General features: G+C 43.2%; 1 protein-coding gene across 6 annotated transcripts in view; it reads right to left on the reverse strand.

Moving 5' to 3' along the window:
* The window catches only part of HECW1 (HECT, C2 and WW domain containing E3 ubiquitin protein ligase 1), a 458,920-nt gene that overhangs the window by 112,637 nt on the left and 318,770 nt on the right, over window positions 1–27,513 (reverse strand). For 3 of the 6 annotated variants that reach the window (XM_053608465.1, XM_053608463.1, XM_053608466.1), the window contains 5 exons: window positions 20,780–20,922; window positions 17,709–17,809; window positions 14,844–16,160; window positions 9,725–9,826; window positions 4,357–4,507 (listed from right to left, as the gene is read on the reverse strand). In XM_053608465.1, coding sequence (XP_053464440.1) covers window positions 4,357–4,507; window positions 9,725–9,826; window positions 14,844–16,160; window positions 17,709–17,809; window positions 20,780–20,922 — 1,814 coding nt within the window. The remainder of the gene's footprint in view (window positions 1–4,356; window positions 4,508–9,724; window positions 9,827–14,843; window positions 16,161–17,708; window positions 17,810–20,779; window positions 20,923–27,513) is intronic. The other 3 variants (XM_053608464.1, XM_053608468.1, XM_053608467.1) reach the window with 3 other exon arrangements.

Consider the following 27,513-nt stretch of genomic DNA (forward strand, 5'->3'; position numbering starts at 1 on the left):
CAAAGTGGCTTGATGACATTTTTAGACTGACATGCTCTTCCAGAAGCTTATCCCTATCCTAAGGGGCAGAATCCATCTTCTCACCCCTTGGGCCTGGGAAGGTCTTGCGGCTACCTTGACTAATATAGTTAAGGAACCATTTGTGACAGAGCCCAGTGGTCATGGTGTGAGGAAGCCCAGGCCACATAGACAGTCCCCTGTGTAGGTGTTCTAGCTGACATCCCAGCCAAGAGCCAGTATCAACCTCCAGACACTTGAGTCTCCAGCCCTGGCCAGTGCCCCTGCCCCAGTCCTGAGATATCTCAGAAATAGCTGCCTAGCTGGGCTCAGTCAAACCAGAGCCATGAAAAACTGAGATAATTATAATAAATGATTGCTGTTTTAAGCCCCTGCATTTGGGGTAGTTTGTTCCTGATAAGCTATCAGGAACAGGGCTTAGACGAATGCCAGGCTATAGTCTCCAAAAGGGACCACAGTAGAGAATTCTTTTGTGAGTAAATATGATTGTATTTGATGATGACCTTGTCAACAGGGTCACAAGCTACTTTACATGTCCTGCATTATCTCAGGCCTTACTGGGTCAACATCCTGAAATTCCAGGTATCAGACCCCACCTTGGGTCTTTGCTGAAGTGCAGGGGCTGTTTGGGGGTGAAGGACACCCCGTGCTTTGAGGAGGGATTTCTCAAGAGGGCAGGACTGTAGCCTCAGAGGCTCACCTTGCCTCTGAGGGTGAAGCCGCTGTCTTCTGTTTCATTGAGAATTATCCATCAATGCCCTCCTGTACTATTTTTTTGTAGTAAAGGGGTAAATATTCGTAACATATAAAGGGTTCATGGAAATTAGTAAGAAAACCATCTAGAACACCTAACTTACAAACGAGTACACACATACACACAGAACCAAACAAGAAAAAACGCCAAACCTTCTAGCACCAAGCCAAACCACCTAACCAACCAAACAAACAAAAAGCCTAAGAATAGACAATTCACACGAGAGAAACTATAATTACTACAGAAAAACTTATGGCAAAGAGTCAATCCTCCCTCCATCAAGTAAAATGTAAGTGGCACCGACATACTCAGAGCACCTCTTAAGTTAGTAAAAACAACCCCAAAGATGAGAGGGAGGTGAAGGTGGCGGTGTTGGCAGAGGGAACCCAGGAGAACCGCAGGCCTAATGTAGAAAACAGCCAGGCGGGTGTTGATGCCAATTACCTAAACCGTGTCTGTCTCCCTTGACCTGCTCTTTTGGGAGTAGAACCCTAGGGAAACATGACAAGGTCTTACAGTGAAGTGATACAGGTCATTGGTGGTGATAGTGATAAAAATAGTGATAAAAGCAATAAGCAAAACATCCGACAGCACGAGAAATGAAGTTAACCAAATTACAACCCTCAATGGAATACTATATGAGTATTTAAATGTTCATCTGAAGGCTACACAGAAATGTGAAAATGCTGATAGTGTACTAAGTAAAATATGAATGTGCAACTAACTATATATTACCATGATTACTGTGTGAATTATGCATGAGTTTGGAAATTGAAGAGGGTGCCATTTTTAAAAACGTGCTAAATCCTTGAGGTAGTCAGACCGTAGATCACTTTTTTCCTATTTAAAACTTCTGTTTCCTTAAGGGAATTATAATTATAAAGTTATAATAATTTTATGCAAATAACTCAAACCCCTACATTTTAGCTGATTATTAAAAAATAACACATATGTGTCTTTTTTGCTTGGTCAATATGTATTTGTGCAAATAGAACCAATTACTTCTGGATATTCTGAAAGTACAGACGTTAACTCAGGAAGCCATCTCATATGGAGTTCTATTAAACTTCTAGCATTACACCAGGCGCTGGCAGGGAAGGGGTACAAAGAGAAGTAAGTTAAGAACTATAGTAGAGGCTCTGGGTGGAGGATTTTGGGAAGGCATCATGGGGTCTATGATGTTCAAGTTATGCCTTTAGGATGAGGAGGTGTGTTTTGGTTGGGAGCAGGCAGTGAGGGACTTCCCTGCAGTGGGCGCAGTGGCCAGGCCATAAAGACCTGGAACACTGGCCGAGTTTGAACACAGCCTATCACGATGGCTATGTGTCGCTATTGTTACACAAATACATTTGATCCTCACGATCATTTGGTTGGGACAGAAAGGAAACACTGAGAAATATTTTCCTATTGATGTGAGCCAGCAATCACTATAAATTTCTCCTGCTAATTGGCAGGCTTTCACAAAGTGCCCCCCGCCTGTGGTGATGTGGGAGGTAAAAGACTGTCCACTTTCTGTGGCTGCTGTTATCCCCTCCAATCACAGCAAACTTTAAATGCTTGAAAGCAAAAGGTCAAGATAAGGATTGAAAAGCCTGGATACCTAGCTGAAGGTTATCTGACCTTCACTACAAAGTAGGCTTTTTCACAAGATGTAAGCACTTTCTAAAATCGCTAATTCCCTTTCTCTTTATCTGTCCAGATGGATGTCGCAAAAGCAAGTTCCCACTGGAGGAAGTCCAGCTGCCTCTCCCAGCAGGCTCAGCTCCACTGGAGGGTACAGGAATTTACATATCAAAGGCTGCAAAGGGGGCCTGCTTCCAGGTGGATTTGGCATAATTTTTATATTACACAAGCTGGCTGCCACCATACACGCCCTGGATATTTAGGCCATAGACACAGGCACTTCTTCCTGCTTCAGTTTCACTGCTTGTTCTGTTTAGTGCTCAAATAGCACGTCTTGCAGATAAGGCCTGAAGGTACGCTCCCCGCTTCTCAGTGTGCTAAACAGTTTCTGCCTTATCTGTTTTGGCAAGGCTAATTTCTGCCTATAGACTTGCAATAGGATCTCTGTGTAAAACGAGTCCTTTCCATTTTTAACTATAGGAGTTCTGTAGTGGAAACATACCATTTCCAGGTCTTCTGCAGGTAGGAGTTCTGTCGCAATCACCATGAAAGGTTTTTCTTGTGGATTTTTTGGTGCATTCATGACTAATAAAACTGGGTTATAGAAAGTTCTTCCCTGTAATATGGTTGTTTTGGTGGAAATGATTGTAGGGAAATATGCTACCGACAAAAATCTTTTAAGGTTCCCGTTAATGACTTAAACACTCAGCTGCTGATGGGGGAAAAATGGAAAGCAGATGTTTTCCAAATGTTCAAGTCATAAAAGCAAGTTCTGGTGATTTTCACATAAAGCATGCTTCTCTGTATACAACAGTAACCAGAAGCTCAATTTATGTTTCCATATGTTTTTAATAGGACTAAATTGTCCACTTCAACTGTGACTGGTACAGTTAAGTTTCAAAGGCGTCTGCGATCAGTAGGTATGTTCCCCAAACTCACTTTTTTCTTCATTTTAATCCCTCTCAACCTTTCCTTTATCAGCACACTGACAAAAAAAAAAAACCAAAAAAGCCCCAAAAACCTAAGATGGCATGTGGTGTAATTATAACTGAAGCAAGTCTCAGTCTGCATTCCCGGCAACTAAAAGTAACCAAAGCCACCACCCTCCTCTTAAAGAACAAGCCTCAAAGGCAATGCTTTCTACTAGCATGGGTAGTAGGCTGTTTAGGTCTTCATTTGGAGGCTAAAAAACAAAATGACAGGGCAGTGCCTGTGGCTCAAAGGAGTAGGGTGCAGGCCCCATATGCCAGAGGTGGTGGGTTCAAACTCAGCCCTGGCCAAAACTGCAAAAAAAAAAAAGAAAAAAAATGACATCTTTACAAATTCAATAGTGAGGGTCTAGTTTTTAAACAAAACAATCCTCGAAAAATATTTTTCAAACTTTCTTTTTCTAAGATGAAGGCTTTTTAAGAATTATTATTTATGGGCATATAGCTATTATGGGACCAGGGTAGAAATTATACGGTGATTGACGACAGTTTTTTCTTTAGGATTTTAGCTTTTAGGATTCTTATGGAACCTGTCCTTGTATGTTCTCAACTGTTGGAACGCTGTACCCTTTTGAGAATCTTATGGCCAGTCTGCTAGAAAAATGTGCATCCATGCTTAAATTTGCATATAATGTCTGGAGTGTTCATAGAACACTGACTTCCTTGGTAAACATTTCGGGAGCAGTGGGGGGGACATGGGCCCTTGCTTAAGAACTACTGTTTTTGAGCCTGGGCCATTGAGAAATGAAGTGGATTTCCCATCTTTAAATGACACTGAAACTTAGCTTGTCTCTTGCCACCAAATTCTAAATCCAGCTTTCCAAGTACCTACTGTGGACGGGTTTCTTAAGATACTTAATGACTTTCCAGTCTCCTTATACAATCTGGGCAGAAAAATGCAAGAGGAGTTTCTTTAGCTGCCCTTCTCCTTTTGCTGTGGCTAGAGGAGCTCATTGCCTACTGATCACCAACCGCCTGTTGAGTTGCTCCATCTGCTGGATGGACCCCGATCTCCGCATCCCATCCGGGGTGGCTGCTGTGGTCGGCCGCTGCCAGGTGGTTGTACGGTTCACGTGGTCCACATAAAAGACCCGCCCATGGCTGTCAATGCGAGCTTCCCAGTCTAGTGTTCAATGAAAAGGCAAAAAGAAAAATCAAGGACAAGCTACGGACCCATGCGAAACACATACCACTCCCAGGTCTTCTGCAGGTAGAACTCACCGTTGGTTTGTGGCTGAAGGCCAGACACGGTGCACAGTGCCTGCCCTGGCTTCTGGGGCCTTGGCAGGGAACCAGGCATTCCAACAAAGAGCTGAGGGAACTTAGATTCTCTGCTGGGCCATTTTATTTTACTTTTTAAATTTCTATTGTTACTGCTCTGCTGCTCAGGCTATGCAACAGCACAATCATAACTCATCATAACCTTGAACTCCTGGGCTCAAGGGATTCTCCTGCTTCAGCCTCCTGAGTAGCTAGTATGACAGGTGCATGCCACTGTGACCAGCTAATTTGTAAATTTTTTTTTGTAGAGATGGAGGGTGTCTCACTAGGTTGCCCTGCCCGGTCTTGAACTCCTGGCCCCACGTGATTCTACTGACTCGGCTTCTCAAAGTATTGGGGTTAGATGTGTGAGCTATCATGCCCTGTCTTGTAGGCCATCTTAAATAGTAAATGTGGTTCCTTGACCATGACCAATGTTAATATTCTCATAATTTTTAATGTGAGTCGAATGCTTAATTGATTTCTTAAAAAATTTCCATCCTCTTTGTCAATCTTTTTGGCTATTCAAATGATAGTTATGGAAGGTGGAAATGGCCTCCAGTGAGAGCTGACTCTGTGATGCTGGAGGATCTTTTCTTCGCTAAATCTAATAAAGGGAGATGAGGTTCAGCAGAGGCAGTAATGGTCCTTTTTTTAAAACCAGTTTTAACTACAGTCCTGAAATACTGTGCCTGCTACTTTAAATGACCTCTAACAGTTAGCAAGCTTAACTGAACGCCATCCTTTTTTAGAGGGCAAATGGAAGAATTTGATATCTAGGGCTTCAAAACATCCTTTTCATAGGCTGGTAAATTAACAGCGCATCTTCAGCCTACTTGTGGCTGCCAAATATCTCTGACCAAAACCAAACCAAAGCAGTAACAACTACTAAATACCCCTTTGTTGATAAATCTCTATTCCAAACAGTAGAGGGAGCCCAAGGTAAAGAAAAGCTCAATTCCTTTGCTTCCCGAATTAGAAACAAAACAAAAAACATAAACTAAAAGGTGGAAGCATCGATGACACAGTACATCATACATGTAGGGGCTGAATCGACGTGAGGTGGATGGAAAAGCCCTGAAAACTGAAGGAGCTGGAGGTAACGTATTCATATCTGAGCTTCACATAGAAGAGCAGTGTCTCTGTACAGTAATGGGCAAAGCTTTTTCAAGTCAACACACCAAATTGAGATGGAAATAGCAGCAGCATGATTAATAGTGTGCTGAAAATGCATTACACTAAAGGAAAAAAAAGCAGAAATGACTGCAAAGGGAAGGAAACTATCCAGCCTTTTACAAGAGAAAAGCCATAGCTTTTGGGAGTAGGTCACGTAGTAACAATTCTGTTGAACGCTTATTATTCAGGTAATGACATAGCAACTCTCAATTTTTTTAAATGAAAAAATATATTTGGCATATTTATGGTTTTATGTGTGTATGGTATATATGTTTGTGAACATTATGTCTGACCTGATGGTTTGTTGAATGTTGCCCATGAAAGCCAAAATACCAGGAAATGCCACATTTAGCTTATAAGACAAATTGAAGGAAAAATGTAGGCAGATTGTATTAATATGTTGAAGGAGATTTTGAGTAAAATGAACTATTAGATAATGCAGCTGTCAAGTGTTAGCTGTAAATGGCAATTAACTCATTGATAAAACTGTATTTACACGTGATGACCAGGTCATTAATCTTAATCTTAAATTTTAATTTTTTTAATGGATCACAAACTAGTATTAGCAAAAGCAACTGGACAATTCTTTTTCTTGAATCCAACATGACTGTCACCCATCAGAGAATGAGCATTAATGTTTGAAGAGCATCATGTTATTTAATTCAACTGAACACACTTCTATTTAGCCGTCACTATGAACTGGAAACTATGCCAGGTCCTGAGCACACAGAGCTGAGTGACACACGTCCCTGTCCACCAGGCACCCACAGTAAAGGAAGGACTCCTTCACACACAAAATGTGGGTCTCATACTTTAAGGAGAAAAACTAGAGAATGAAGCAGCAATAATGATAATTTATCACTACTCATTTCAATGTCTTCATATCACTCCTGGAAAAAGGGGGTAAGCTGGACAGATAGGCTCTTTTACCAATATATTCAATACTGGAATGTGTAATGCTATTACATACTCACAAATAGTCAGAAAATAATAGCTAAGTGTAGGTAGAAATTATCAGTATGTTCTCCAGGTTGCTTTATAAAGAATTTGCTTTCTCATAGTTTATAAACAAGGAAATAAATTTGAAATGAAACCGCAGGGCTCAGCAAGACTTGCAGGGCTCAGTACTATAACACCTGTAACATAAGGGATACCTAAAAACATAACTCTATGATGTGGGGGGTACAAGTTATACTAGTCAGGTCAGGCCAAGTCAATTCATTTGTGACAGAAGGACCTATCAAATACGAACTTACATGCTTTCCACAAAGTCTAAGAACCATGAAGAGCCATAGAGTATTGTCTTTAGTTTCTATATTAACAAAACCCGTCAAACTGTTGCAATGCCATGTTGAGAGTCTACTCCTTTTCTCTTGAATTGAGAACCACACATCCAATCACCTTACTGACATCACTTCCTGTGTGACGCTATGAACACAACATCATCAGCACTGTCTGTACTGTAGCCTTCCCTGCCCATCTCACTCGAAGGCCACTCTGTCCTTCTTGGTTAAAGCCTTTATTTTAGTTCATTCTTGACTGCTGTCTTTCTCTCACAGGCATATCTAATCCGTCCTCAAATGTATCTTCAAAATACATGCCCAGAGTCAGGACACTCTTCCCCACCTCTATTGCCACCTTGTTGGTCCAAGCCACCATCTTTCTCGCCTGGGTCACTGTCACCTTAGGTCACTCAATCTTATGTTGGATCTCATGCTTCCTTTCTTTCTTCTCACAATTTATTCCATACATAGCATCCAGGGAAAGCTTTTCAAAACCTAAGACAGACAATGTTATTCTTCTGCTCAAAACCCTACAAAGTCTGCCTTTCATCCAGAGTAAAAGGCAAAGTCCTTACATGGTGTCCGAGGCCTTTTGTGATCGGGCTCCACCAGCTCCCTTGATCCTATCACCTATCCCTTTCCCCCTCCCTCCCTCTGCTCCAGACAGACCCTTCTTCTTTTCCTTAAGCCCACCAGGGTATTTCCACCTGAGGACTGGCAGTGGCCGCTCCCTTTGCCTGCAAATCTCTTCCTCCGCCACACTTGCCTGGATAACTCCCTTATCTTTTCAGACACTGCCTTCTCAATGAAGCCTACCACTGGGCTTAAAACCACTTGATTTAGAATTGTGAGCCAGTTACCATCACATCTTCAGAGACCCTGCCTCCTGCTCTACTTAGGCTTTTCCGCAGCAGCTGTTATCATCTAAAATGCTACACTAGTCCCTTTTTGTTATTCTATTTTTTGTTATCTGTCTCCCAGACTAGACTGTAAGCTCCCCGAGGGAGGGGATCTTGTCCAGTTTGCTTATCTATAACAGGAAATACTTGTGGAATGAATGACTATCAGCAATGAAGCCATTCATAAGCTATTTGAGATTAATTAAGAAAATTCAGTGGGTAGAATTCTGTAATAATTTTTCTATTATTTTTCAATGTTTCATGGATAGAAAATTGAAAGTATCTGGAGAAATTTGTTTTCATTATTGAACACAGTTTATATAAAGTAATTCTTTTAAAATGGATTTATATTAAATTATTTATAATATCTGCAGGTAAAACTAGTCATTACTATTATTACATGGGCTGTCAGGTTATTTGTTGTGGAAAAAGTATCTTTTTTTCTGGAGAAAGTATTTTATAGCTTTTTAAAAATATAAGCACCAAGTAGGATGCTTTTATAGTGATACTGAAATTTTACTATTCAGTTATGGAATGTCCATAAATCAGCGTATGAATAAAGAAAGAAATCGGTCATCCAGAGTTAAAGGACATAATGTTTGGCTTGGTTCCTGAGAAGCAAATATTGTGTTCCTTTAAGTTAGTCCACATATTAAAGATGTTTCTTGTTTTCTCACTGATAAATTGTAGTTGAATTGGGAGAAGAGTGGTAAATGTACAAAATACTAAGAAAGGATGAATTAAAGAAATACTGGTGAGCTCTTCTGCTTTTGAAAACTGTCACTACTTAACGTAAGCACAGCCAAAAGAATCTAAAGAAACTCAGATTCCTTGCATCCTGAAAGATTTTGCAGTTGTAAAAATCTATCAAATCTTAAAGATTATTTTTGCTTGAAAAATTAATCTTTAAACCAAAACAGAGATGATCTAGAATTCATGAATATATGTGATGCTGAGTGAAAATATAATGTCTGTGGTGTCAGGTCTTTCTTATTAAATACAGTATTATAAGGCAAAAGTGTGAATGATCTCTAGTTCAAACTTTGCATTGAACAGATGAAGACATTCAAACTTTGTTGTACAAATGAGGAAACTAACTTTCTGAAAATTAAATGAATTTTTCAAGTTCAGATGACTAGGTAGATAATTATTAATCACACGCTATAGTTACCAGGGGAAAAGGATATTGAATTCTATCCCGAAGATGATATTTTCCCTGGCAACCTCTAAGAACTGCAGAAGAAATCTGGAGATGTTACCTACAAGTGCAAGTTCTAGTAGGGAAAGTTCCTGAGTCCCGATGGGTTGAAGTTGCTTTATTACAGGGAGATGCTTGTGACATAACAGAGCCATTGCAAACAACAGGATTATACTACTTGGACTGCAATTTTAAAGTATTAAATAATAAAATTGGGACTGAAAGTCATGAATAGTTTGTAAGGACTAGTCAAAGTCTTGTAAACAAACACTCCCCGGGTCACAAGTTGAGGGACGCTGAAAATACTGGGTTATATTTTCAAGATCACATGCTGAAACCAGTCGAAGAAAACAAAACCAAAAATGAACTAACGCCAGTTTTTATAGTAGGTGCCATATTGGTTTTGAGATCAGCAAAGGCTGTGGAGTTGGGGAGGCGTTTAGATGTTTACATTCAAATTCATACTGACCTGTTTAGACTTGATATGAAGAGTTAAGACATAGGTTTTAAAAACTAAAGCTTACTTGGTGGAAGAGGCTCATCGATTGTTGGGTAGTGATGATGTTCAGGCCTCAAGGAAGGAAGCTGGCTTACTGGCTGGGAATTATGGAGTATAGGACATTCACCTACGGACGAGATAGTCAAGACATTCAGATTCATTCATTGCGGTGGCAACGTCATCAAAAAAGCACGGCTGTAAAGGTAACTACTACAAGAAATAACCCCTAAGACTGGGAAGTCTATGTGTGTGTGTGTGTCAGTTTGCTACATTTCACAGTCACTCTTACAAGAGGGAATTATTAAAAAAAATATATCCAAATACTTCATGACTAATGATTTGTGCCGCCCAGTCCACTATGCAGGATCCAAGTCTGGTTCTGTTAATGACTTGCGTTTTCTTGATCTGAAGGTGGCATCAGAAAGGAACACAAGAGAAAATTAGCAGAGCCTGATTTTAGCCTAGCAAAGGAAACAGGTCTGTTTGAGGGAAGTGCAGTGTTTATAAAGTCTCCTAAAAGCTTGGTGGGCTTGTGCAAAATTCTATATCTTCATTTGGATAAATCTCAGAGGGTTGCCTGCTGAGAGGCTGTTTCTCAGATTTTATTTGGTGTGCAATCCTTAGATGGTACCTTTCCAAGACAGGCCAAGGAGCTGGTGAATGGAGAAAGTGAATTCCTAGGGAAGCTAGGGCCTGGTGGCTGGTGGAGGGGAGCGCTGGGGGATCTCGGGACTGTTCCAGATTATTTGGGGGGAAGAATCAGACAAGCTGGGGTGTTCTGGAGAGAGGAAAGGACAAGAGACAAAAGGAAGTAGATTAAAAAGCAGGAAGACTGAGACAGGAAAGCTCAAAACACAGAAGTAGAATAGAAAGAGAAAGAAAGACAGACACGAAGAAATTTTAGAAATAAACATTATACCCACAGAACGCATGCCTCTGGTTATTACAGACATTGCATGGGTCAATTCAGACTCAATGAGCAGAACAGTGTTCTGAAATGGTCTTCCTAGTTCATGACGTTCTCCGGTGTGCAGAGAAGCCACGTGGATAGGAAGCCTGCAACACCAGCTGTTTGGGTCACATAATCAGAGGACATTGCTTTTGTTCTTTGGAGAGCTAGGAGCCCTTCAGACGGGCTCCTCCTGCCTCACAACAAGCTGCTTGTTTCACAATAACCTTTACTGGCCAGAGGACAAAGGTCAGGCCTTTCCTTCCCTCTGCCCTCCCTGGGCTAACATAAATAGCAAGTGTTCCGTTATTCCTGGGGGTCAAAAATGAGATGGATTGTGAAAAATGATGGTTGAGATCTTTGTAGGATCTCAAATGCTGAATATGTCCCAGAATGTCTGTCACGGGAAGGATGATTATTTCTTCTCTCTAGTTCCACATAACCATTCAAAAATAAAAATAAATTAATGAGGAAGAAAGTTAGGTGGGTTTAATTTAGTGATTTAATCCCTAGAGCTAAATGGCAAGTGAAAATAGAGATATGTTGAGAAACCAAGGATCTTATTACATGTTAAATATATAATGCTATTTCTTGTGCGAATTCTGGTACTCTAATTCTCTGGGTCCTCAGCGACTCTAATGGAAATCAGGGAAGGTGCCCCTCCGGCCAGCACCCAGTTCAGTGTGGACAGGCTCCTGTTTCAAAGATGGTTCTGTGTTTAAGTCAGATACCACACTCATGTTTGTTTTGATGTGTGTTTAGTGTCAGAAATTAAAACAATGGTACAGTTGTTATGTCATCAGCTGCTGCATTTTTAATTTAGTTTCTTTAAAAATAACAACAAACTTACCTCTTGTAATTAATTGAACCAATCAGGTTAATTACTCCTCCAAGCTAGTGGAAATACAATAGTGTTGACTGCCTGGGGTCAATGATCCCACCTGCTTGTGAACTGCAAGCAAATGCAAGACATGCCCAACAGATCTCAGCCAATTGGATGGATTAAATGCAACAAACAAGCAAGCAATTCTGTTCTGCACAAGGACAGAGTCACACATCATCACCCTTGCCTCAAACACAAAGCAAGGGCTCCAACCCGCCATAACTGCTTAGGTCCATTAAAACATAGGTCCTTTAAAACTCGGTTCTCTTTAAAAATATGATCAAATTGTAGAGAAAGATAGGCTGCTTAGAACATTATTTGAAGCAAAGAGATTTACACCTAATAATGTGAAAATTTTCCTTGAATCACAAAGTGCAGGAAGTGTACATTCAAAGGATCCTTTTAGATGCTTCACACAACACAACTTTAAAAGTTAGCCTTGCTGTTTATCTGCCTAGAATAATCCTCGCTAGGTGAGAAGCAGAGTGCTTTCACAGTATATAATCTCATTTAATCCTCCAATAACCCTTTTTAGTAGAGCCTACAATTATTCCCATTTTGCACCGGAGGAAACAGAGGCACAGAGCCGTGAGATAACTTGGTGAAGAAGTGGTGGGACTGAATATAAATCCAGAAGGCCCGCCTCGAGGGCTTGAGCTTATCACCATAGCCTCATATTGCTATTTTCATTCATCTGCAGAAGGTTTGTAAGAACTATTTTAAATCGAACTTCTACAAAAGGAGGTTTTTATAGAGGGAAAAGAAGCCAAAAGCAGATAAAGAATACTAGCTGGTATTCTTGGGTAGTCATCAGTTCAGACTATGGGGCTGTTCCTCCATAAATTGCTGCGACTCATCTATATGCGCCTGCGTGCAAGACATCCACCTCACCTCATGAAGTTTCTATGGGAAAAGAATTCACAAGCTTAGAAGTCACAGCAAAGGGGCAATAGTGATGCATCTGGAAGCAGAGGGCACCCACATGTGGGTAAACCAGGCAGGTTGTGTCGAAGCCCTGCTTTCTTTGAGCATCTGCTATTGTGGAGCCTGGTGGTTGTTGAGTGTGGGGCAGACCCACAGCCCAGACACCCGTGTTCCGGTACTCAGTACTGAGGTGGGAAGGCTGGCTGTGCCCAAGTCTCATGCCAATGTATGCTCGGCCTTTGTGAAATCAGTAGTCCTCAGGCTCTTCACATGTCCTCCTACAGCCGACATAGTGAAGCACACAGGTGCTTCTGAACCCTTCCTGAGTCTGCCCTCTGCAGAATTCAAGTATTTAGAAATTTCTTTTGGAACTACCATGCAACGACTTCCCCTGAGGCCCTGAAACACTTTCCTGCTCTTTCCCCTGCTGAATTGTTAGCCCCTCTAGGACACGGATAGTGCCTTTTTTGGGTGAAGCATTCTTTTACAGAAATTTATACTGAGCCAATTTTCAATGAACAGCATATAGATTACCTCCCAGCACAGGGGCCAAAATATTGTACAGGCTACAACAGGGCTGTGTGACTCTGAGCTGAGAAAATTGTTATTTGTGTGTCATTATACTTCCAAATTTTTTCTTTTAAGGCTTTTGGTGAGAAGACATTTGATTTTGCCTCTTGACCCACAAAGCCTAAAATATTTATAATATGGTCCTTTATGCAAAAAAACCTTGCTGATTTCCCGATCAAAACTCCCTTCCAGCTTTTATGAGGGAATCTCCAAATCTCCTTAAATTGTATTCTTTTTAATCATGAGTATTTACTTACATCCTTATCTGATGGTCAGCCCACTGCATCTTGCCTAGAACAAAGCTAGGCCTTAAAACATCCTTGTTAAAGAAAAAAATGTTCCATCCCTCCCTCTCCTTGTGGAAGAAGCTCTCTGTCCCACTCCTGGGCACCTTCCGAACTCCCTGTCCCCGCAGTTTTACCTTTTTTCCCTCTCTCTTTCTCTGAAATGTAGACTTGGACACTGCTGAATACTTAAAACTGTTCTTTTTTTTAATGCTCATTTTGGCTCCCGTTCAAAAATATTTGTAAGTTTCAGGGATTTGTTTAGAATTCAGTGGTGTCCAACCTGTGGCCCGGGGGGCCACATGCTGATTTTGTGAGAACTTTTTTTGCTTCGTGGTTGTGTTAGACATCACAAAAAGTATGCACAGACTCCCCCTCACCCTCCCCACTGGTCAGCTTTTGTTAGTGTTGTGTATTTAATGTGTGGCCCAAGACATTCTTGGGCCACACAAGAATGTGCTATTCTTCCAGTGTGCAACAGGGGAAAAAATAAAAGGTTGGACACCCATCTAAACTTTAGGTATTAAGAATTCAAACAAAAAGAAGACACCATTCTGGCCCTCAATGAGCTTACAATCTAGAGGAAATACCACTCCCTTTTGGGGGAAGGCTAATTTAAACAGCAGAACAGCAAAGTAGCAGAGTCTATATTTCCCCCTTTTCAAACAACTGAATTATTTCATCTTATGCGAATCCCCCCATCCCCATGCCACTGTCACTTGACTGGGGAAGATGGTTCCCAATCCTGGATAACAAAATGCAAATTAATTCAACACAGATTCCACAGGCATGACTAAGAAGGAACATCTTTGGTTAAAACACAGAATACATTTTAAAACTAAAGGTGGCAGCTTTTGGATTAGTATCCCATTTGAAACAAAGTGATTTACACATTCATGTAATTCTTCCCTTCCATTAGCCAAAATAGCCAAAACAACAACAACAACAACAACAAGAAAACAGAAGCAACAACAATAACGAGAATTGAGCAGACAGAAATAATGACAAATACACGTAGGCCATACATACATGTATATACATACATGGGCTCACTGAATGCTACAACAGAGGCAAAAAACTGTGTTCCTCAACTAGTATTAACATTTATTGCCAGTCATCAGCGTGTTTTGGAAGTCAGCAGATATTTACACGTTATCCACCTACTGTGGAGGGAAGACTCTCTCCTGCTTATCTATATCATGTGAAGCTAGTCTTGGGCTCTGGTTGTTGTCGAGACAGACCACGCGTGCACTAACCAGGTCTGGTGATTCAACACAGCAGCACACACACAAGGACACGCTCACACCCAGCTAGCTGTGATCCGTGGTGTATATCGGAGCCACGGTGGGATGTCAGTCATTCGGTCACCTGTGACACATGCACAGAGACACATGCACACACGTATGTACAAGACAGGCACACGGGCCCCAGAACCCCGTTTGAGACTGACCCCCCCCCTTGTTTTAAACGTGTTGGTGAGGCCTGTGTCCCCCGGGTGGTCCTATGCTCGCTCTGACCAGGTTTGAGGTCTAACCTTCTCTCCGAGCGCTCGGACCCGCCACCGGGGACTCCAGACCTTCCGAGGTTCTCGCCACGTGCGCGCCAGGCGCGGCCGGCTCATACTGCCACGGCCCAGCGCCGTTCGCGGACTCGGCGTCCAGCTCGGGGCTCTGCACCGAGTCGGGCACCGACTCGAACGCGCTGTTCTCCTCGTCCTCGTCGTCCTGTGAGGAGAAGACGGTGCTCTCGGAGATTTTGGCGCTGTCCACCGAGGAGAAGCGCGTGTGGCTGGCGAACCTGCTGCCGTTGTAGCAGGACGCGCTGTAGCAGGAGCTGCTGTAGCAGGACGTGCTGTAACACGAGGAGCTGTAGCACGAGGGGCTGCAGCAGGACACGTCGCAGCCCTCGCAGCTGTGGTCCCCGCCCTGCCGCGGGCTGGAGTCGCTCTCGCTGCCGGTGCTGGGGTGCGTGTCGCCGTCCGGGGCCGCGCCGTCGGGGAAGCCGGGCGTCGTCGCGCTCGGAGTGGCCCCCTCGGGCCCGTGCCCGTCCTCCTCCAGCGCGGGCGGGTCCGCAGTCACTGTGTCCACCTCGCTGAGCCCGTCCTTCTCCGAGGCGTCCCTAAGCGTGGACTCCTCCTCGGCGCCGTCCTCCTCGTCCGCCGCGCCCGCGCCCCGAGCCGAGGGCAGGCTGTGCAGCAGCGCGTGGATGCGGATGTAATGTGTCCGCGGGGTCTCGGGCTCCCCGCAGGCCGACGCGATCACCGTCTCCAGCTCCGACACGGGCAGGGAGCACGGCCTGCTCTTCCTCTTCCCCGAGCCCCGCAGCTGCAGCCTGCCCCCGCCCTGCTCCAGGGTGGACACCTCTCCCTCCTCCTCCTCCACCTCTTCGGGACCCTTCCCCTCCCCTCCGGCCCGGCGCTCCGTCGCCGCGTCCTCCTGCACCGGCACCTCGGCCGTGGCGTCCCCGTCTTCTAGCAGCGGCGGCGGCGGCGCCTCCTCACCCAGGTCCAGCTCCTCCGCCAGCTCTTCTGCGCTCGGGACAGGCGGGGTGTCCTTCTGCCCGGCGGCCAGCAGCTCCCCGCCCCCTTCGGGTCCCACAGAGACCAAGCCCTCGTCTCCCTCCAGAGCGGTGCCAGCCGCTTCCTCCGCTGGCCCGGCGAGCTCCAGGCCCTGGTTCCCTGACCCGTCCAGGGCGCAGCCCTCCCTCGGCCGCTCCGCCTTCCAGCCCTCCGAGGGCTCCGGCGCTGCACACGCGGGCTCCCTGCGGCTGCTCTCGGCCAGGGTGCGCACCGAGCCGTCCTGCATCTGGGCCGACTCAGGCTCGGTACTCAGCGACATCTCCTCCTCATCTGCTGGCAAGAAAAAAAGAATGTCATTCCTCCCCAAGAAGAGCAAGGTGGTGCTGATACACCCCGCTGGACAGGAAGCCTCGCCGAGGGGGTTCTACGCTAGGGTATTGGGTGTGGGGGTTGATGAGCGTTTCTCACTGGCCAGAGCTCTGCTGAAAAATTCTGTAAGAATAGAGTTCTCCTCGTATAAATGACAACCTGCAGTCAGGGTTGTATTTCAGAATTCTGTTTCAAGAGAATTTATCTTTTGGCTTAAATGCCCAAAGCTTACTTAGCACTACCCCAGTTCTGGACACACAGTAGGTGCTCAACAATGGTTGCTACACGGAATGATTTCCAGAGATGAGGGCGGTGGTATTTATGACCCCTGTAACAGTTCATTGCATTTGCTCAGAATGTTTCCTATGATTGGGTCTCGCAGGTGGCAGAACAGGTAAACAGGGTTTCAGGCAAGTGGAGGGAAGAAAAAGTCTGGCTGATGGATGAGAGCACCACAGTCACCCAGTAGCACCGGCGGGAAGGTTTCTAACATGTGGAGTTTATTGCAATACAAAAATAAACAGGGTCTCTACACCAACCAGCCCTTCCACCATCTCACTGTTCACCTCTACCCTCCTGTAGCTGTTGCCTTGGATTCCTGTGGATTCCCCATTTGAAATGCACTAGTGCAATTCACTAGTCAGAGCACAGTTCCTCTGGTGAGCTGTAAACGTGTCCTGTGGCTTTACCAGAGGAACAGACGGTTTCGTTCTCAGAATACAGAGAAAGGCTGAATTTGAAAAGATAAAACAGTCAAGGTGTTTTCTTACGATCTAAGTAGTATATTGGGTATAGAAGAGTGCAACTGGAGTTTAATGAGCAGGGGTGATAAACTCCAGACTCTGAGTCTTCAAAAGCTTCATTAGCTTTAACAGTAGCTCATAAATGTGGCCCAGGGGGGCCTCACAACCCTCAGCATGATCTACACATAGTTTGGGGGTTGTGGGAAAAGAGGAATTATGAGCCATCTTATTCCTCTTTGGAATATGTTTGGGCATCAAAAAATTGAACACTGGCTGATTCTGAAGTTTTCTGCCCAATATATGCTTTTCTTTTTCTCTGTGATACTATGTATAATCATAATTCTTCAGCAATATGACATTCTTCAAAAACTGGCTGGTCTGTATCTGGTTAAGGGTAGAAGGAGACGTTTCACGTTCATTCCTCCCTTTATTCATTCACGCATACAATGATGAATCGTCTGCTAAGCATGGCCTTTGTGGGTACTGGGAGTAAGATGATGGTGAATCAGGGCTCCAGATCCATGCCGGCCTCCTGGTCAACCCCCAGTCCACTGTCTAACCCTCCACCTTTGCGTCACCAGAGTGAAGAGAAGCCTCTCAATCAAGGGGACAGCAACCTGGCTTCCAGACTAGATCTCTGCCTTCTGGGTCTCAAATGGAGAAGATAGAGAACCACAAAACCAAGGACATGTCTGGAAGAACCATGGTTATTCTATTTTGGATAAAGGAACTAGCCTAGGACAAGACATGAGGTTTATGCTGAACATACCTGGGTGGATGGAGGAAGTGATCTCAAATCGGAATTGCAGCTGTCCACTCACATGGTCTGTTGGGAGCCTGCGGCCGAGTGTATAGCTGACCACCCTGTCCCTGGAAGGAAATAAGCAGCATCACAGATCTGGTCAATACCTGTCCTCTTGATGACCACCCAGTGTGCTTTTTAGGGGAGGCAGGGAGCCCAGGAAGATCCTGCTAATTGGAGGTGATGATTGGCTTAGGTACATCGGAGACCACCCATGGTGAAGATGGGGAAACAGATGTGCTCAACAGCAACACCAAACTATAAGGAAATCCTTATTGATTATAGGTGCTCCTCAACCTAGAGTGGGGTTACGTGTGGATAAACCCGTGGTAGTTTGAACATATCATTAAGTCAAAAAAGCATTTGATACACATAATCTACCAAACATCATAGCTTAGCCTAGCCTGCCCTAAACATGTTTGGAACGCTCACAAGCATGGGAAGGGAAATCATCTAACACAAAGCCTGTCTCATGCAATTTATTGAATACAGTATACTGTGGAATATGGTATTAGTTCTTTAGCCCCAAGAGCATGTGGCTGACTGATCAAAATGATGAGCTACTGATCAAAAACTGGCTGTGGGTCACTGCCCAACATCATGGGAGAGGATGGTACAGTGTACAGTTAGCCTGGGAAAAGATCAAAATTCAAAATTTGAAGTATAGTTTCTACTGGATTCATATCACTTTTGTACCTTTGTTAAATAGAACAATTGTTAAATCATTGTTAAGTCAGGGACCTCTGTGTTCTAACGCAGTAGGAGGCAAACTATAGCCCGTGGGCCCAATCTGGCCCACCCGCTACCTATTTTTGTATGAATGTGGGCTTTTTACATTTTTAAATTGGTGGAAAAAGAAACAAAAGAAGAGTAGTATACCTTGTGGCGTGTAAAAATTATCTGAAATCCAATTTGGAGTCCATAACTAAAGTTTTATTGGAATGCAGCTTTAATTATTAGCTTACCCATTGTCCGTGGGTACTTTTGTGACACAGTGGCAGAGCTGAGTAGTTGGGACAGAGACTGTATGGCCTGTGATGCCTAAAATATTGACTACCTGGCCCTTTACAGAAAGTTTGACAACCTGTGTTCTAAAGCAGAGAAGAGAGAGAGGAGAGAATAAATAAAGACATGGATGTCCTTTGCTTGCTGCTTCTGTGCAGACTGCCATTTGCCAAAGATGACTTTAACAGCGGACAGTGCCAGCGGGTGTCTGTGTAAGAAGGGTGCTGCCATGGTTACTGCAGAGGCCGTGGGTGCCACGGAAAGGGATCTGCTGCAGGAGGGCAGAGCAAAACTCATGGGCTGGCTTCTCAGCTGGTGACTTCCACTTAAGACTAATTGCAGGGCTCTCGCACATAAAGACCCTGAGTCTCCACCCTGGATTCTGGTGCCATCACCTCTATCTACTCAAAGCAGTTGTGTTTTTATTTTTGTAGAGAAGGGGTCTGGCTGTGTTGCTGAGGCTAGTTTCCAATTCCTGGCCTCAAATGATCCTCCTGCTTTGGCCTCTTAAAAGGCTGGGTTTCCAGGTGTGAGCCATCCTGGCCACAAAGCAATTTCTTAATTACTAAAAAGAAAACCATCCAGGAGGCATCAACCTGAAGCGTTGCTATTATGTTTTTATCAACATTATAGCTCTAGCGGGGTAAACGGCCCTCCTACACTTTGGCCCAAGAGGAAGGACTACCTTGGGCTATATAGGAATTAACAAATCCAGTGTACCCAGTAGTAGCAAAGACATAATCCCAAAGGTTTTACTCAGATAACTATTGATTCCATTGAATAAGTCGTGACAGTCAAATGAAAATATAAATCACTGGTAATGTTTTAATGCTTCTTTCTAGAGAACACTGGCATCATGAAACAAAAAAAATTATATCTCTGTGATCCACTGACATAATATTTTTCTTTGATAAGCCATTACTGAGTGTTTGGAGTTTCCCTGAATCCATTAAATAAAGCATTATATAGGAAAGTATTTTGTCTATTTACAAAGGGCCTTGCTCCATATTACGAAGTGTGGGCTTGCTGTGACCCTGAGGAAGACACCCTGCACCTTGTTCAGCCACGTGCTGGGTTGTTTACGCCCGCTTTTTGTCTGTCTGTTGGATGTCACAACCATGAAGGGGAGGGCGAACACTGCCTTGACAGACGGCTGTAGCTTCATACATGCCAGCTCCTTTTGGCTGGAGAGTTAATGGCGTGTCTGTGTGTGCATAACGTCACATGTGCTGCAAGGTCCCCATTAAATGTCCTTATGATCATCAGGGATTCTAAAGTCCTTCTGAAAATATGAAGAACTTTAAGACACTTGGAAATTCTGTGTAATTTTTCTCATTCCTTTGATGTCGGTCTAAAGGTTACATTGCATATAAGCATGTGTTTGTGAACAAAGAGCCACGCCTAGTGTTTCAAATATAGGTTGCTGTTCCCCAAGGAGAAACACGTGTATCCCTGCTAAACTTGAGGATTTTATCTGCTCAGAGTCCACTTTAATGAGAACCATGAGTAGACATGAATGGAAAAGAAACACACACGGAAACACACTCTCATGCACACATGAACTCCGTGAGCAACACTGTTGCTCTGTGAGAATGTATGCTTCCCAATTTTCGATACTATCCATATTATCTAGCATTTTCTGTAAATACCAGCATACTCCAGTAACACAGCATCTCATCTTGTTGTAGAAATGTTAAATATGATTATATCCTACATATGACACAGGCATGTGAAGGAAATAATATTCCACATAGTAAGAAAAACTTTAGTTTCTACATATGCAGAAAAATGTTGCACTGAGGGCTTCTTGTAATGTCCTCTTAATATATACATATTTTTACTCTCTTGCATAAGTAACCAGTGATACACAAACGAGGGGAAAGAGAAGGGTTTGTTTAATTCAATGTTGTGGCTTGGACAACATAATTAATGGGAAAAGTCAAGGAAAGGGACTACTATAGCTTACAGGCTACCCTGGGGCACAGCCTGTTGACCAAAACCTAGGGAGAGGGAGATGTCAGTCACAGGTTTACCCTATGGCATGTCTCTCCAGGAGTCTCTGAACCGGCATGGACAGCTTTCCCAAGAAGCGCTTGATGATGGGACGGCTCTTGGCAAACTTGTCCTTCACCTCGATTTCCAGCACGTCAGTGGGCAAGGAAACAAAACTGAATTGCTGCAATGAAAGAATATGTCACATCAATTAACTGAGAGAGTCAAGAGCTGCCCAGTCCCCAGTCCATCTGCTTTCCTGACATCACTGTAAGACCCCAGCTGGGCGTGCTCTCTCACTGTCTCTCGCTCTCAAGGTCTTAGAAATTCTGTGAGCCCTATTTATTCGGTCAATAAGGAGCAACCACACCATCTTTCCTTAGGGCTTAAAAATAGGGTTATTCTCTGGGATTTGAGCAATAAAATCAGCACACCTTAAAGATAAAGAATGCCACCCAGGCCTCACCATACTGGATTGAAGTATTAGCGTATTTAAAAAAAAGAAACAGGGTGGCGCCTGTGGCTCAGTCGGTAAGGAGCCGGCCCCATATACGGAGGGTGGCAGGTTCAAACCCGGACCCGGCTGAACGGCAGCCAAAAAATAGCTGGGCATTGTGGCGGGCGCCTGTAGTCCCAGCTACTTGGGAGGCTGAGGCAAGAGAATCGCCTAAGCCCAGGAGTTGGAGGTTGCTGTGAACTGTGTGATGCCATGGCACTCTACCGAGGGCCATAAAGTGAGACTCTGTCTCTACAAAAAAAAAAAAAAAAAAAAAAAAGAAACAAACACAAATGCACCTATAATTAATGAACGCATTTAAAATCAACAATGCAACATTTTTTTTTCTTTTTATAATGGCAGAAACTTTTAAAAGTTTGGTAACAACCCACATTCTTGAGCCTTGGAAAAGATAAAAACGTTCACATTATGTTGGTGGGAATGTAAACTGATTTGACCTTGGGGAAGGGAATTAGCCACATTAATTGGCATTTAATCTGCAAATTCCTTCAACCCAGAATTCTACTTCTAGGAATTTACCTCTGGATTAACTTGCACAAATATGCAAAAGATATATTTTATAAGGATGTTCATTGGAGAATTATTATTACTTTTTTGGATAGAGAGAGGGTCTTACTATGTTGCCCAGGCTGGTCTCAAACTCCTGGCCTCAAGCGACCTTCCTGCCTCAGCCTCCCAAAGTGTGGGGATTACAGGTGGGAGTCACCACAACAAACCAAGGAGCATTACTGACAATAGCAAAAGAATGGAGAAAAGCAAACCTGCCAATAGGAAACTGGTTCAATGAAGGATGGTAAATCTTTGAAACGGTATTCTGCCATCATTAAAAGGAGGTAATAAGACACTATGAACTGATATGAACTGTTACCCTCGGTAGAGTGCCGTGGCATCACAGCTCACAGCAACCTCAAACTCCTGGGCTTCACCAATTCTCTTGCCTCAGCCTCCCCAGTAGCTGGGACTACAGACACCCACCACAATGCCCAGCTATTTTTCTTTTGTTGCAGTTGTCGTTGTTTAGCTGGCCCAGGCTGGGTTTGAACCCACCAGCCTTGGTGTATGTGGCAGGCACCTTAAGCACTGTGCTATGGGTGCCGAGCCCCTCAAAGGCTATTTCTTGTTTTTTTTTTTCTTCATTGTTGGGGATTCATTGACGGTATAAGAATACAAGAAACTGGGTTACGCTGATTGCATTTGTTAGGTAAAGTCCCTCTTACAATTGTGTCTTGCCCCGGAAAGGTGTGGCTCACATCAAGGCCCACTCCCTTCCCTCCTTCCCTCTCTCTGCTCTTCCTTTCCCCTCCCCTCCCTCTGCTCTCCCCTTTCCCTACCCCCACCGTGTCCTTAATCATCATTAACTGTCCTCATATCAAAATTGAGTACATAGGATTCATGCTTCTCCATTCAGAGGCTATTTCTTTTTTTTTTTTTCGTAGAGACAGAGTCTCACTTTATGGCCCTCGGTAGAGTGCCGTGGCCTCACACAGCTCACAGCAACCTCCAACTCCTGGGCTTCAGCGATTCTCTTGCCTCAGCCTCCCGAGTAGCTGGGACTACAGGCGCCCGCCACAATGCCCGGCTATTTTTTGGTTGCAGTTCAGCCGGGGCTGGGTTTGAACCCGCCACCGTCGGTATATGGGGCCGGTGCCAGAGGCTATTTCTAATCATACATATAAAATGTAAGCTTTGCATCCTTGTCCACATCTAGTCAGCTACAGACCAATCGGCTTTAATAGCTGTTTGCCCTGAAAACAAACATGATAAAGTACAACAACCAGTCATGAACAAAGTCCTAATACTGCCTCCTTTATGCTGTGTCAACTGGGTTGTGACTGCTGTTACGGGACCTTCTTATCACTTGAAGTCTCTGATTGTGACCTGTGCTTTTTGTATGCCAATTAAAATTTTTTCTGACATGATCTGATTTTATGTTTGGTATCATAAAGGAAAGATGATGTCACAGATAGAAAGGTCTTTACTGGTTGTGGCAGAGGAAATAATGGAAGCTGTTATTGCCTCAAAGTAGCTAAGATAATAAGGGCATCCTTGTGTAGGTGATACTGTAATCAAAAAGAAAATGGTTGTGAAAGAACCAGACCAGCTCCATCTTAGGAGTTAAGTTTTGCCCCCCCCCCCATTTAGTTTCACCTTCCAGGCAAGCCCAGGCATCATGAGACAACTGCCCACCAATCAGGGACCCTTCCCCCCCCCTTAACCAATCCAGAAGCACCCCCTTTGTTTCAAACTGTGCACACCCACCCGCTGTGTGGGGCCACAAAAACCTTATGCTCTAGATTTTGGGGCTCCCGGCCTGGACCCGTTGTAAAGGAGACCCCGGGAGTCCAAACTCGAACTTGCAATAAAACGGCTCTTTTGCTTTTGCATAGGATTCGGCTCCTTGGTGGTCTTTGTGGGGATTTCGACTGGGCACAACAGTTGTGAGGTATTTCCGAGACATATTCAACCTGATTTAGAAAGCATTTTTATGTAGCCATTTAGGGAGGGCCATGAGAAAAGATGACTCCAGGCTGAGAGAGTGGAAGCATAATGATTCATTTATGCTCACTTGGAAATTTATGAAAGTTAGGAAAGGTTAAGAATTGAAAAACAGTAGGGGTAGTTAATTTGGTTTGGGTCATGTTGAGTTTGAAGGGATAGAGATATTTGGGAGCAAGGCAGGAGGAATATCAACTAGAAGCCGGGGCAGGTGCCTTTGCACGTGGACCGAGTGGTCCTCACTGTCATGTGACATAGGTCACGGTACATAGCTCGAGAGGCACCTAGCTTTGTCTTTCCTCTCTTGCAGCCAGACATAGGGGGTGGGAAGGGAAGAAATAAAGCACCAGTTTCATTCACAAGAGCGGGGGCTGCCTGGTACTACTCAGCCAACGTCATTACCTACTACTAATGAAAGTTAAATGGACCGGGCTTGGTGCTTTCTTTGCAAAAGTTCTCGAAGGAGGAGGAAGAGCAGGAAAGAAGCAAATGGGGCATGAAAACTACAGCTACTCTCCCTTAGCACCTTGCAATGTGTGTGAACTTGAATGCAGGGGGTACTGTTCATTAAGTTTAAAAATGACGCTCAGAAATAGTGCTGCCATAAGTCAAAGACAACAAAAGACAGACAACTCCATTAGTAGAGCAGTAATTGAATCAGGAGCAAGTTTTTCCTCTCTCACTAGTGACATATATTAAAAAGTGGTGCCCTTGGGGACTGGGCATGGGAGAAGACCTGCTCCGCTGAGCTGTGTGTGGCTTGACTCTCTCTCAGGAATAAAGTGCTGGAGACCACCCTGCTGAGATGTGAGCCTTTTAACTGCCGTGAATTGAACAACGTTGGGCAGTAAAGCCTGCTCTTACAAATGTATGGTATGTGGGAAGTAACACTTCTTTTTGTGCATAAGAGCAAATAAACTGGATCTGGACTAGGCATCCACCATCTCCATATAAGGCTCTGGGAATCCTCAGCAACAGAATAGAATATCACTGATTTTATTTACAGGCACTGCTATGGTGAACTGAGGCCAATATTTCCTTGTGGCTTAGAAGAACTGAAAGCAAGGGGGGTGAGTGTGTGTTTAAATATGCAACATGGATATCACTGTATATTGTACCTAAAATATAAAAGCATATATCACCCATATATTCTATTAAATCTGTATCAATATCTGTATTTACATCTATAATCTTTTGCTTCTTTTACTTCAAAACCTATAAAGAAGGAATGGGATTAGATTAGTTGAGAGGAAACAGAGAAGAACAAAATTGGCTGTGTAATCATGAGCAATTTAACTGACCTTTCTGTGCCTTTAGAGTACCCCCAAAAGAGGAGGAAGAAAAGCACTTTGCCTTCTGCATGTGCTTTGTTGGTAAACTGTTGTCTTCACTGGTGATATTCCTTATCTGTACACCTTGGTCAACCCTGTCTGTTTTTCTAAGCTTCAGAACTTGTATACAGTCAGCCACCGAGTCTAAACTTTCCCCCCTCTCACTCTAGAGTCTGTTCTTTTCTCTCTACTTCCACTGCCCCTGGCTTAGCATGGTGCTTGCTGTTCCTTGACCTTGTACTAATCTTCTAATTGGCCTCTCTGTCTTCAGCTTCTTGCTAACAGCTGCTAATAAAGTCAATGTCTGAAACACAGATTCGATTGTTTCATTCTCTTGCATAAGAACTTCCTCTGATTTCTTATTACTTCCAGAATGGAAATGAAATTTCCTAACCACACGTCTGGTTCCTGCTCACCTTTTCATTAATTGTTTTATTTACTATAGCCATTCTCTGAAGACTTCATTTTCTTTCATAAATTTTCTCATACTTACAATTTGCCTAGAAGATGGGTTTTCCCACCTCTTTGCCTTGCCAAACTCCTACTTATCCTTCAAAAACCCATTCAGATCAAATTTATTCTGTAGAGCCTTTTCTGATGTTGGCAACCACCAACATGTTATTTTTTGACGACTGTTCTGCTGCTGCCTCAATATCTCCTGTGTGGTTCTCATTACATTGCTTATTTTCCTATGGACCATGAGGACGCACATGTGTTAGAGCTCTCGCACGTGGAAACCACACATGAAATGCGTATTAAGCACACTGATAAATGTGAGGAATTCCTGGGGAAATTCTGCTCCATATATCTGATAATGACACCCCAAAGTGGAACATGAACCAAGGTGTGGATTTGCTTAAATATACTCCTTTGAGCATGCTAGAGTACATATTCAGTGCCTAACCCACACCAGTTACTGTTCTGGCAGAAAAATCTAAGGATTATATTGCAGTGATGGACTTCTCTTAAAAAAAACAACAAAGTACAACTCTTCATTTGTGTGTGGGTTGTGATCACTCACACAGGATAAGACTAAAGGTTAATAAGTGTGGTAGGATTCTGAGCTAGCCCTCAAGACTCCTGCCCCGTGGAGTACATGCCCTGGGTCATCCTTGTCTGTTGAGTATGGGAGAGGCCTGTGTTGTCCAGGTATACTTTAAAGTATTGAAGGAAAAATAACTTTCAACTTAGAGTTTTATGCCCACTAAACTCTCATTCAAGAATGAAACAAAAATAAAGACATTTTCAAAGACACAAAGAGTTGGAAAGTTTATCATTCTCAAACCTTCAGGATCTTTGTTCGACATTGTAATTTATAATTCATAATAATAAGCCAAGGCATCAAATTAATAAAAAGAAATATAGTGGATATGTTGAAAACCATAGTTCTTTTCTCTCTCTGTTTTTTGGAGGTATAGCTTCTATATTTTGTGTGTATTTTAGGTATATTATTAAGAAAACCCCTTTGAAAATGGGTAGAAAAGATATATAATGAAGATATAAGTTTCTAGAAGATAAATGTTTCAAAATTCATTCAAAAGGAAATAGAAAACCTGAATAAATTGATAATCATTAAAGAATTGAATTGATAATCAAACATCTTTTCACCAGATCATCTTACAGGTAAATATCACTAAAAATTCTTGGAACAGATAATCTCTACCTTCCATAAACTGCTCATAAATTTTTTAAAAAGGGACTCCAATCACTTTCTAAGGACAAAACGTCTTTCATACAAACTGGACAAAGATATTATAATAAAAGAAGTTTAAAACATTGTATTAACATAGATAGTTGCAGAGAATCCTAAATAAAATTAGCTGCAAATAAAAAAAAGTACTTGTACGAAAAATACTAAATAAGTACTTGTACGAAAAAGACTAAAATATATCTTCCAGGCTGAGTGCTAGTTGTATGACCCCTACTCTGAACAAGAGATCCTATCTCCTTGCTTGTTTCTAATGTTTTTCAGAAGAAAATGCAAGACTTTTGACATTCACTTTATATACTAGCTTTACTTCTCATTTTTTACTAAAAATTTTTCCCTAGTTTCTTGGTTATTTCATGCATTTAAATATATTTTATCTTGCAGTGTTACATGCATTTTGTATATTTTCAGGTGTAAGAAGAGGTGTAAATATTTGAAAGGGTATCTGCATATGAACATGAATGTAACAGGATGCTCTGTGGCTTCAGATCTGGCACTTGTGTGCTCGTGAAAAAACTCAGGTTACTAAGTAGCCCACATCTAAAGAGATTGGTCAATAATTGGGACCAGACACTCCCCTTTTATATGCACCATCAGGCAGCCTGTTAAGGAAGGAAATCTTTGCCTCCATTTTTCCTTATCCCAGGAAAGGAATGGGGCCAAATGGGGCCCGATGGCGAAAAGCTGAGGGAGGATCTCCAGGTTCTTCCATGGCTCCATTTC

Source organism: Nycticebus coucang, chromosome 11 (assembly GCF_027406575.1).
Source record: "Nycticebus coucang isolate mNycCou1 chromosome 11, mNycCou1.pri, whole genome shotgun sequence".
Taxonomy (NCBI): domain Eukaryota; kingdom Metazoa; phylum Chordata; class Mammalia; order Primates; family Lorisidae; genus Nycticebus; species Nycticebus coucang.